Genomic DNA, 12,742 nt, shown 5'->3' with positions numbered 1-12,742 from the left:
CCCCACTGGGTTATTATTGGGTCTTATTTCTGAGTTCTGGGGTGAGCCTGGGGCCTGTCTAGGGGCACAGACGATAAGTACAACGCTTTTGGCAAACTGTCTTCAATTCCCTAAGGTTATGAGGGTCCCTCTGATTGATCTGCAATTCAAAATCCTCTATAGTTGGTACTTAAGTAAGGCTACTGGCAAGGCCATGCAAGCATTTTAAACATTTAAGAAATCAGTCTTGAGTTATTTTGACTATGTTTGGGGTTGTTTTCTATGCCTTCTTGGCTGGTGAGATTAAATTCTTTTCAATACATCCTGGTACGTCTTTCAATGACTTATTTGCAGAGAAGTAGCCTCATGTTATGATGCTCCCACCTCCATACTTCACTGCAAGTGGTGTGGGTTTATACATGCAACCTTTTTTTTTTTTATTCCCAACAAACATCATCATCATCATCATCATCATCATCGTCATTAATCGCTTAGTCCAGCCTGGACAAAAGAGGAGAGGGACCATCCAGTTTGTTATCAGCACACAGTTCAGGCAGCTTCTGTGAGGGTATAGGTGTGCATTAGTTCACATGGCATGGTTAGCTTGCACGTTGGTGAAGGCACCATTAAGGCTGAAATATATATATATATATTACACACACACACACACACACACACACACACACACACACACACACACACACACACACGTTTTGGCAACATATGCTGCCATCCAGACATCGCCTTTTTCAGGGGAGGCCTTATTATTTCAGCAAGACAAAGTCAAACCATATTCTGAATGTATTACAACAGCATTGCTCTATAAAAAGTCAGGTTCTGAACTGACCTGCCTGCAGTCCAGACCGGTCACAAATTTAAAACATTTGGTGCATTGTGAAACAAAAATTAAGACAAAGCCGACCCCAACCAGTTGAAGTTGAAGAGCTGAAGTCTTGTATCAAGCAAAAACGGGAAAACACCACGCCTCTCAAAACCACAGCAGTTGGTCTCCTCAGTTCCCACATGCTTACAGAGTGTTGTTAAAAGAAGAGGTGATGAAACAGTGGTAAACAGGCCCCCGTCCCAATGTTTTTTGGAACATGTTGTTGGCATCAATTCAAAAAGGGGCATATATTTTTCTAAAAACAAATAAAAAGTCGCAGTTTCAATATATGATATGTTGTCTTTGTACTATTTTCACTTAAATGTATGTTTTAAATGATTTGTACATCATTGCATTGTTTTTATTTACATTTAGCGCATCCTCCCAACTTTGAGTTTATACATTAAATAAGAAAAAAAGTGTCTAAATACTTGTTTTACCTCACTGTATATTACAAAGTATCATTATAATATGAAACCATGACCTCACATTCTAGGAAAAAAAAATTAGGCCAAACAACCTCAATGAAAGAGGTTCACCTTTATTGAATGAAGGACTATAATACTTTGGAATGAACATACAATAAAATATGGAATGAAAATAAATAAAAATCCCTTTCATTAGTCCTGGAGAGATCAGTTCAACTTGCAGCTTGATCTCTGTTTGACCTTCATAAATTTACAAGAGGATATGCCATCTTTGCTCGAGTGATCTCTTGAATGCTTGTAACGTTTTGGCACAGAGGTCAGATATGATGCAATGAGAAGGACATGGATGGCAAAAGAAGAGACGGTTGACCTGCTTGTCCTCTACTCCGAAAAGCTGGAACTGCTAAGTACTAAGGATCAGTTTTCCACACCAGGGACCTGCTGGGCAAACTGGACTTGTTTACATTCAAATACAGTGAAGCTCATTATCTAAAACTGCTCAAACAAGCAAGTACGGAATGTTCCATTCGCAATCAGGTAAAACATTGTGCGTTTCTTTAAACCATCTGAAAAAATCTGGGCAGTCCACTGTGCATTCATCCAGAAGACTTCCAGTTTGGAGAACGAGACTGTGTTCAATGAGGTTTGCAAACCTTTAGGTGTTGCGCTTTTGATTATGTGTGCCTTGAGTTATAAACAATGATTAAAAAGACCATGAAGTAAAGGATGCATAACTGAAGAAGGGGTATTGTCAGATGGACTTGATGAACAAAGGGAGGCTGAACAAGGTTAGCTGGTAGCATTAACTGTGTTGCAAGTCTCTGAATGTCAATGCTGCTTTGTGGAACTCATCAGCAGAAAAGACTGCAGTAAGTAATGCACGCGCCCCTCAGTCTCCCGCCCCTCCAAGTATTTTTCAGAACGCTACCAAATACTTTCAACTTCATTGATGAATGAAAGTTTTGATTTTTGTACTGACATAAGGCCTAGCAGTAGGCCTTCTGTTAAACTCAAAAAGAAAAGCAATTATTACCGTCTCTAATGCTCCAGGAGTGAGGCAAGACGGAGTCAGTGCCAGTGCAATGGCTGGGCAACACTTAGATCCTACCAGCGACTCTCTGTGTTCTGTGGAGACTGTTAGTGCCTTTAGTGGATATGCAGGGATGAAAGGATGGCACTTGGCCAGCAGACAGTGGGGTAGGGTTAAGGGCAGTGAAGAAGAGAGGCATTTAGGGCTGGCCCTGGAAGGCGTCCAGGTTGAAGGCCTTGTCCAGGAAACGCTCCAGCTCGAGGAGATGGGCCTTCTTGTTCCCAGTGGCGGGGGCAGCAGCTGGCTCACGCCCAGCGTATCTGAGAACAAGAGCAACACCGGTTCAAACGCAAATGAAATTTTTATCAGTGGGAACTCAGGAAACATGCAAAAAGACAAAGTGGTGTGCATTTCTAATGAAGTCTCACTGGACAGGACGAGCACGGCCAATAGTGGTGCAGATGCGTGGCTTGATGTAATCATAGTAGCCCTGGTTCTTGTGCTCCTCCTGGCACCATAGCACCTCAGCCTGTGGGTACTTATCAATTTCTGCCTTCACCAGGTCAAACGGGAACGGAGAAAGCTGCAAAACAATCCACACTGGTTGGGTCACATTGTTTCTTTTAGATTTTTGTCTTTTTAGATTTATGAATGACTGCAGTACCTGTTCAAAGCGGGCAATAGCCACAGTATCCTCCATTCCTCTGCTCTTGCGCTCTTTGGTCAGGTCATAGTAAACCTTTCCTGTGCAGAAGATGATGCGTTTCACTCCAGCAGGATTCTGGGATGCTGTGCCCTTCTCTGGGATCAAACGCTTAAAGTGTGTGCCTAAATACACACAAACCAAACAGTTAACACAAATTATGGCTACAAGATTTTAACATATTCAGTAATTGTGACTTGTTTGGTAACAAAATTGTAACTAAATTCTGAGTGACCCTGTGACCAACTATAAATTCCTAGTAATTAATAGTTATTGTGCATGCATACCCACAGCATACGCATTGCCAAAAAACACTCACAGAACTTTCAACTCGGGCTGGGTGACACAGACATAAAATATAATGTCCGATAAAGCTGCAGGATTTTATGATAACTATATGAGAAGCAATAAATTATTATTAAAATGGCGTTCCTCTGACTGGATGTGCAGCAAGTACAGGTTTTTTTTTTACTAACTAACCTCTCCCTTAGGCAAACAGCAAAAACACCATTCCCTTTTGTGCAAAATAAAAATAATGAAATTCTAATTGTACATTTCTGTTTATTGTAAACAAAGTTTACAAAGCCCAGTACAGGGAAGCACTTGTTGGGCTTCTAAAGCTACATTTCCACCAATCTAAGTCAGTTTGGCACTGTGTGTGATGTAATCTGATCCATTACGCCACTGCAGACCTTAACAATGTGTTAATCACAGAAACTCATATCGCAATAATAAAAATACGATTTGCTCAGTGCACTTGGCCCCCTTTATACCTGGTCGTAACATGTGACGTGGGCTCTGTTTACACTTGGCATTAAAATCTGATTGGATTATGGTGACTGTGTGTTAATGCTCAGTGTAAACAGGGCATCTGGATTGTAACCTGATAAGATTTAAACCACATGCATTTACACTTGGTAGTCAAATGCATAGGTGGTTCGTTAGCCAGACTGCATTAAAACGTAACTGTAGTGAGACAGTTATTAATGCGCTTTCTTTTAACAAGCTTGGGCCGCTAAAGGCTACTGCAGAAAACTAGAGATGCTATAAAGGAGGGGACAATTCACTGGATGAAGAATGAATAGGAATGCTTGTAATGCACATTATGGTGTCTGTTAATGAAGAAGTCCCACCCTTCAAAATGAGCCAATAGGTTTGCTATCTAAGCGGCAAGCAGAAAAAGCTCCCTCTTCTTGAGAAAAGCCAGAACAAGCTGAAAAATTGCATGGCGCCAAAAATATTTATGCTGCATGTATCAGATTTTAAATGATTTTGAATCGTGTGTGTTTTGTTTTGGTTTTATAGATATCTCCCTATTTAAAGAGATGGAGGTCTTGTCTTCACCGAAAATAACTGCCCAGGGGCGTTGCCAAGATGGCTGCAGAGTGGCCAGACTTTCCTATAAGGACTCTGATTAAACTCATGTCATTTGGTGAAATGAAGAGCAGGGATGCCTCAGTTTGGTAATGGTCCAATGAAAATATCTTATTTTACAACTGCATAGATTAGATGTGTACTGCTGAGTCTAAAAAGAAGCAAAATTAGTTTACATCTGAACAGAATTAACTTTTCAGAAGCAAAAATAATTAGAAAGTTTCAGGATTCAGGTCTGAAAGCACTCACCAGATAACATGTCATCAAAGCTGGATTTGGCCTCTGGGTGACGTAACAGTGACTTTGGAGTGAAGATGATAAGCTGCAGGTGAGAGGCAGCAAGATAAACATTAAAACATGTTTACCATCAGATAAGCAATGAAGTGGATGCAATCATAACTAAGATTAGGAATAACTAGATAGAAACAAATAGCTTGGCTTGAAAGAATGTAAAACACATATCTGTTATCATCATGTCCTTCAACAGTATTGCATACTGATCATACTGCTTGATGTAAAGCAATTTTTCAAATTTCTTTTCTTAGGTACTTTAATTTCCACCTTTCCTGTAGTTGTTATGCTAACTTACGTCAAATAATACTGATTAATTTGACTGCTAAACGCTGACCAGTCATGTACAGGCAAAGAGCATATTGATGAACGGATCAGTCACCTAATAGGTAAATTCTGCCAAAATGCGTGGAGTTTGTATCTCTTCTTGGCAACAAATGTGTAAACAAGCAAAAACCTGGTAATATTTTCTTTTAAATATTGAACAAAGTGTGAATATTGCTAGTAAACTGGCTTACAGGCTTCCGAAAGGGCTGAAGGATCTGCCTCCTTAGCACATGAAAGTAGTTGGCAGGAGTAGAGCAGTTCACCACAATCCAGTTACAGTCATATAGCTGCTGCATTGCAAAGTCGTCTGTTATTTTCTGAAACAAACATAAAGAGGGGTGTTGAGAGGTGCTTCAGGCAGCAACAACTTACAGCTCTCCAGATTCACTGCAGCATATTTGGACTTTATATAGGAGCAATATATTTGCTCTACACCAAATCAATAGCAGACCATGCTGAACTTACAGGGAAAACGTCTGGGTCGTCGTTACACATTTGCAGAAAGCGCTCTGGACGTGCTGATGAGTGCTCAGGACCCTGAAAACAACAGTATCTTAAGAAGAGAACAGGGAGAGAAAGACTCAGGGCATAACAGGGCAAAGAGTAAGGGAGAAAAGGAACATACCATTCCCTCCATGCCATGGGGGAGCAGCAGGACAATGCCGTTCTGGCGCACCCACTTGGTCTGGCCAGCACAGATGAACTGGTCGATGATGCACTGGGCGGTGTTGTGGAAATCTCCAAACTGTGCCTCCCAAAGCACCAGCGCATTAGGGCTAGCCATAGCAAAGCCCAGCTCAAAGCCTAAATACGGCAGTGGGTTAAGTTCAAGTAAATAAGGCTAACATGGCTAATAATGACTGAAATATTAGCGTTGCTCGCATACACATGCCACACTCTGAGGTTTAGCAACAGTTTTGATGTGTTTAGTCTGTCTGATCACTTGTTTAAAACTATAACAAATTATGGATTTTCCAACAACAATGGAATACGCCACACAGATCACTTGATGGAACGTCCATCATTTGTTGTGGTTTTCCTCCTTTAACTTAACAGACAGGAAAAACACATCAAAAACTGTATAAGGTCATGAGTATGAGGCAACGTTGGTTTAAATGTACTGTTAAGCCAGGCCTACACTACATGTACTGTTAAGCCAGGCCTACACTACACTACATACACTAGGCTCATCCAACAAATCTTTTTCAGGTCTGAAGCTCTGTTGGAAGGCGCAGGTGATTTGGCAGTGTGAGCGGACAAACAAGTCTGGCTTTCCGACCGAGCTCTGCAGTAATCAGAGGCCTTCCAAAATTTTCAAACATTTGATTTTTATGGCTCATTCAAGGGTCCTGTAGTGTGAGATGGCAAGTGGTGTAACAAGTGATTCAGCCAATAAGAGAGCTAGAAGAAAAAAAAAAAAAGGGCCCAGATATCAAGTCACTCTCTTTATAATTTCAAGCTGAATGCAAATTGAAGTAAAATGTTTCTCCAGCTCTTGCTGCAGAATAGAATCATACCTGTGTTTCCACGTTATCTAGATATGTTTATTGTGTGTGCATAAATACACAAACAAGGCCGTTCCAGCTTTGTTTGCATTACACAATAACAGACAGGTGGCATTCAAGAGTTTTCACAACTGAGATAAGTTATGTGCACTACACCCTCTTTTTAATTTGGCATCTAGTTTCACAATACAACACTTTTAGGAATATCATGGACTGTGATAGACAGAACTATAGAAACGATTCCAGTTATCAGCATGAAATCTAACTGTATTCGATTCACAGAGCATATAGTCTTGTGACGCAGGTATTGAAAAAAACAAATATTACACATGATGCGTATTGTGACTAATGTGTAACACTAAATACTCCTAATGTCTATTTTGCAGGTCCTTATGACAAAATAAGAAATTCTGTGAAATTGAGAGTGAGATGCTCTCCTTTGTCACAATCTAGTGTACACCTGGCTTTATCCACAGTAATTCCAAGTGGAGAAATGAAAGACAGATATTTTACCTAATACTCCATACTCAGATAGGGAGCTGTTGCACACAGTGTATGGTGCCTGGTTCGGGTCGATGTAGTTCATAGGAATGCAAGTCCTCTTGTCAACGTTCTGATCATGCAGTACATGGTGGCGGTGGCTGTGGACAGGAGAGCGGGTCTATTAGAGACACAATAAGCACTCTGATATGTTTTGTGTTATTTCGGAGTAGTTCAGCAAGAGAGCTAAGCTCAGCCTGAGCAGAACCTGAAGGTGCCTCTCTCCACGTCCTGACCACTGAGGCGCACGTGGATGCCCTCTTTGAGCAGGGAACCAAAGGCCATGTACTCGCCCAGAGCCCAGTCCACTGTCCTGTTCTCAACCATTACCGCTCTGCCCTTTAGAATACGGGCCAGACCTTATAGAAACAGAAAGCTGGAATTCAATGCCTGAACACACTGTGGTAATTCCTGAAGTCACAGCGTGGAAGTGAGGTATGAGTCTGACACACCTCCATGGATCGTGAAGTCCTCAACAGGCACAGAGGAGGCCACTTTGCCGATGTGGAGGAGCTCCTTTTCATTCAGTCCAGTGGAGGGACAGCTCATGCTCTTAGGCTGGCCATCCAGAGTGAAGAAACCTGTAAAGCAGATCATTCCCAATCAAGTCAATGATATTCAAATTATAGAATGTAAACGCTCACTGGTACAGAGGACACGCAACCGTACAAGCTCATACCAGGCCATGGGGAGTCAAGCCAGTGTTTGATGTGGAGGATCTTCTCATCTTTGGAGCGAGCGTACGCCTCCTCGCAGATCTTGTCATATTTGGCAATCTCTTCCTAAAAGTACAGATTTGAGGACAGTCATCATCACTTCTCAAGACTTGCTTTTCAAAAACTGTAAAACCTACACAAAATGCCCAAAAGTATCCAGACAGCCCTACTAATTAGCAAATGCAGCCATTTCAAGGTGCACCTATTACTGACACAAGTGTTCAGTTGCGTGCACACAGCTTAATCTCCACAGAAAAGCTATTCCAGTACAACAAGATGCTCTGGAGCAACTATATATGAGCCAAATTCACCATGCTCAATGCCAAGTGTCAGCTGAGGGGGTATAAGGCCCCTCAGAACTGGGCTGTGGAGCAGTGGAATGGTGTCCTCTGAGTTGACGGAGCTCCATTAAATACCTTTAAAATAAGTTGGAGTGATCCACAACTGATCACCCAATATCAGTATCTGACCTCATTAATGCGCTTGTGGCTGAATGCAATCAAATCCTTACAGCAATGTTCCAACAGCTAGTGTAAAGCCTTCACAGAGGAGTAGAGGCTCTTACTACAGCAGAGAGAGACAAACTCCCTATTAATACCCTAGATTTCAGAAGAAACACTGGATAAGTAGGTGTCTACAAACTTTTGGACATATATTAGGGCTGCAACAACTAATCAAAATTGTGGATAATGTGGATAATTAAAAAAAGTTTCCTGTAAGATATGTAAAACTGAACTTACTTGACATGATAGCACATCTCTCATGCATGACTATCTAGAGGAAAGCCATTCACAGCAAAGAACAATGAAAGCACAACAACATGTTGAACACCTGCTGAAACAGCAGTAAAACTGTAGTCGAAAGTTAAAGTGTGACATCGTCTGCTTTTCTGTTTTTGGTTTAGCAACAGAATTATGTTGGCCAAAGGGATTAGCGACATTTTCATCAAAACTGCATGGCTGGGTATAAAAGGGTATAAAAGGTTTTCTATATTTCCTCCAAACTTTTCTTTCAAAATGTTTAATTTCCTATGTGATGCAAAAATGCGATAAAGATATGCTTAAAAAACAGAAACATTATATTACAGGTTATCAGGATTGCTCATCCAAACGGATATAGACAATTTTTGAAAACAGTTTTTTCCTCCATATTTTGCCCAAAACGTGTTTTAGTTCACTGAAGATGAAATGGTCTTAAACTGCAATGCAAGTTTTGTGCATGCATTGTTTCTTTATTGTTTCTACACTTTTACACTGACTGCAACATCTTTGATGTAGAAGACATGTTATACCCTTGATAAAAGTTCTTTTGTATCTTGTAAATATGATTTAGAAGAGGGTGGGTGTACTACATTTGAAAGACCATTGTGCAAAAGGAAGAATAATCCCTGTATTTTTAATTTGTTGAAATATTAAATTTGTTTGTGAAATATTTACCTACAGACTAATAACTGTACATTTTCTTTTCCTAAGTAAGTCAAAATAAACTGATTAACATATTATAGAAATAGTTATTATTTGCAGCCCTAATTTGTCATGTACATCACATTCAAATATTTATGTGCCTGTCACGTAGTAGGTTTGTATGTTCTTCAGTGTGTCTTGGTCTCTGACCTCGTACTCTAGCCTGGTGACGACTCCTTCCGCTATTAGCTTCTCTGCATATTTCTGCAACACAGGCTTCTGCTTTTTTATCTGCTTGTACATTAGTGGCTGTGTGAACATGGGCTCGTCCATCTCGTTGTGGCCGTTCCGCCGGTAGCATACCTACAAAACAAAAGCACTGATCCAAATGAAAACGAAAACTAAACACTGCATGTGTGGCGCAAACAGTGTTAAGCAAGCACAAAAATGCACATTTTCATTTTCATTTTCCAGTAAAGATCACAGAGTGGCTCCCTTTTAATGGGAAAAAGCACAGAGTCTACAACTCACCAGGTCTACCACTACGTCTTTGTGGAAGGTTGCCCTCCACTCAGCAGCAACGTTGCACACATACATGACAGCCTCAGGATCATCTGCATTCACATGGAAAATGGGGGCATTGACAACTCGGGCTACATCAGTAGGATAGTGCGAAGATCTGGCCATCCGCGGGTCAGTGGTGAAGCCGATCTAAAGAGGCAACGTGAGACGTTTAACATCTGGGACAATATTTTCTAAAATGTGTCCTTCAAGCTACTCTAACATGATGCAGTGACATTCATAAATCCTTATTAATGGTTTACAGTGACTTCGTTCACAATGAACAAAGTCACTATTGTGAGAGCGAGGAAAAAAACAACAAAGGGAGTGGGACCCAAACCTGGTTGTTGACGACCACGTGCACCGTGCCATGAGTAGTGTAGGAGGGCAGGTCACTCAGGTGGAAGGTCTCGTACACAATGCCCTGACCTGCAAATGCTGCATCTCCATGTAGGAGAATAGACATCACCTGTCAGAAAAAGTTTCTTTAGATTTATATCATTTAGCATTTAAATGTTGCACAACTTACTGTAAATAAGCTAGGGCCTGACTGATTTGACAACGGAATGTCCGATACTGATTTTAAGGAGTCAAAAATTCCAAAACATCTACTTTTTATATGTATCTTTAAGATTTTATTGTAAAACTAGGTTAAGTTAAAAAGTGTTTTACTGACAGATATTATTGACAATTATGACTTACCATACCTTTAAAACTCTATTTTGCCTATTTCTCAGTAGCTTTCTTCATAGTTTTTTGTGTTATATAACATCTCATTCTCATGCTAATGTATACATCTTACATATCATTCTAACCATAATAGTGCTTTCTGGTCAAATTCACGGTATTTCTGTGATATTGTTAAACAAGTGTGATTAATATTGGGGATTATTTATGGTTAAACACCAGTTGTGCCAAGACCAATCACCAATATTTTCTGAAATATCAATAAAATTGTGGGTTGTCAATATTGGCTAATATTACCTGTCAAGCAATATATCGGTTGGGCTCTAAAACAGGCATGCAAAATGTAACACGGTAGTCTTTGCTACAGTGAATGAAGTTAAGGGCAGTTTAGACTTTGCAGCGTTGGGTCGACAACAAACCCTGATTGCTCTGTTAGTGCAGTTCATAATAAGTGAGAAGGCGGCCATCCGAACTCTGGTGCGCATCATTTGAAATCTGAAAGCAATACAGGCCAAAGAGGTCTAAACAGACTGAAGACAGAATGTTTCTCATCTCTGAACATCTTCCTGTTCAAGTTTCTGGTGCTGTCTTGACATGCGCATGTGTTTTATTATCTCTTCTTAAGCTTTAAATAGGTCATTAAAGAACAAACAGTTTGGGTTTTAAATAAAGCAGAGGCACGTTTAGTCATTATAAAATACTCTATACACATTTTTGACTGCAGGCACAAATTATATTAGATATTAAGAAGAGAGAACAGCACGAACCAGTAAGTTTGGTGGACATCATAAAATCTGCCCAATCACTGGTGCCTTTTACTCACACGACATATTTTGTTTACATCTTTCAGTTGAATGTTCTACATGTTAATGTCAATGCTAAGCAAATCAAAACTAAAATGCAACGGAACCACAAGAATAAACACACCCTCAGACAGATAAAACATGAATATGATGCAAGAACGGGTTACACACAAAGGCTGAACACATTTCACCAAAACGAAACTTAGTGGGAACCCAGTGGAGCAAGATTCCACTAGTCTAAACATCTAAAAATGGAACCGCTGAGTGATAGGGTTACAGACGATGGATGTAAGACATTCTGGTTTAGAGTAATACTGAAAGTAGTGTGCACCCCGTTTGACATCACTGACAAAACAGGACAATTACAACTTCTATTTGAGGAAGTAAGACTTTATTTTTGCCACTGTCTTAAGACTATCTCCTCAGTTAAACAGGGGTGATTAATATTGGGCTTCCACTGTGGCACAACAAGGTTTAGTCCCATCACTGAATGACTGTGAGCTTGAATCCTGGCAATTTGGTGAAAAAAATACGGTAATTATCACCAATGTTTTCTCAGATATCGATAAAATTGTGGGGTGTCAATATCGGTAGTCTTTGCTACGGTGAATGAGGTTAAGACATATAATATCAACATGTTGCACGACCTGGTTACACACAATGGTTGAGGACATTTCTGCAAAACAAAACTCAGTTTGCGGGTTTAAGAAGCTAAAGTAATAATGTTTGTGTCAGAAACTTTGTTTTCTTTTAACGTGAAGTCCATGTCCTATATCAGTTATATCAATGTTGAATAACTTCAGCTTCAAACCTTGCTGCATGCACAAAAATGACTTCTCTCATGGAACATGGATGATGGTTTAAAATTATTGTTGTTTTAAAAATAAACTAATAATAAAAAAAGACAAAGCCTATTAGTGTTCACAATATCAGAACCTAAAAGGCTGCAGTAACTTAAAAAGGTAAGCTTTGGCCATTGTAAGATGAGGCAATATAGACAGTATTATAGGCAGTAAACGTGTGATGTAGTAAACCAATAGCAAGAACTACCAAACTATAGCATAAGCTACCAAACCAGAGCAAAAGCAAAGGTTCTAAGGTAACGGTTCCCAAACTGCGGTGCGCATGACTTTGGTGGTACGTCAAAAAACGAATGTTCTTAATTTTTCATCAACATTAATTTAAATCAGTGAGCTGCACAATTACGCAGGTACTTCCCTGATACGGGAGACACAAACGGCTTCCGGCAGAGGGCAAACTCAAGCTTTAATGTTTCAGTATTTTACTCCTTTATTTTATTATTTTATTTTATTTATTGTATTAGAGAAGAAAGCGTTTCACTTTGGCTCCTGAGCGCTGCATGTTTAGGAGAAAATTATGACAGTAGAGACACTTAGATTTGCCTACCATACAGCCAGGCATCTAGCCAACATTGACAGTTACAGACAATCCAAGAGCTGCTTTTTAATTTGCAAACCATAAAAACATTGCAAACGTATAAATCAGCTGATC

General features: G+C 40.0%; 1 protein-coding gene across 2 annotated transcripts in view; it reads right to left on the bottom strand.

The window, feature by feature from the left end:
- Positions 1–1,387: 1,387 nt before the first annotated feature.
- Positions 1,388–12,742, bottom strand: part of ogdhb (oxoglutarate dehydrogenase b) — a 35,544-nt gene continuing 24,189 nt past the window's right edge. Inside the window, exons 10-23 of one of the 2 annotated variants that reach the window (XM_036594936.1) lie at positions 10,081–10,209; positions 9,711–9,890; positions 9,390–9,542; positions 7,740–7,842; positions 7,513–7,641; positions 7,269–7,419; positions 7,034–7,161; positions 5,641–5,819; positions 5,481–5,552; positions 5,207–5,332; positions 4,647–4,719; positions 2,985–3,148; positions 2,749–2,903; positions 1,388–2,640 (exon numbers count right to left, since the gene is read on the bottom strand). In XM_036594936.1, the coding sequence (XP_036450829.1) occupies positions 2,520–2,640; positions 2,749–2,903; positions 2,985–3,148; positions 4,647–4,719; positions 5,207–5,332; positions 5,481–5,552; positions 5,641–5,819; positions 7,034–7,161; positions 7,269–7,419; positions 7,513–7,641; positions 7,740–7,842; positions 9,390–9,542; positions 9,711–9,890; positions 10,081–10,209 (1,863 nt within the window). In that variant the 3' untranslated portion in view covers positions 1,388–2,519. The other variant, XM_036594937.1, reaches the window with a different exon arrangement.

Source organism: Colossoma macropomum, unplaced genomic scaffold (genome assembly GCF_904425465.1).
Source record: "Colossoma macropomum unplaced genomic scaffold, Colossoma_macropomum, whole genome shotgun sequence".
NCBI lineage: Eukaryota > Metazoa > Chordata > Actinopteri > Characiformes > Serrasalmidae > Colossoma > Colossoma macropomum.
The sequence above is the reverse complement of the archived record's forward strand: the minus strand, read 5'-3'. Positions and strand labels throughout refer to the sequence as shown.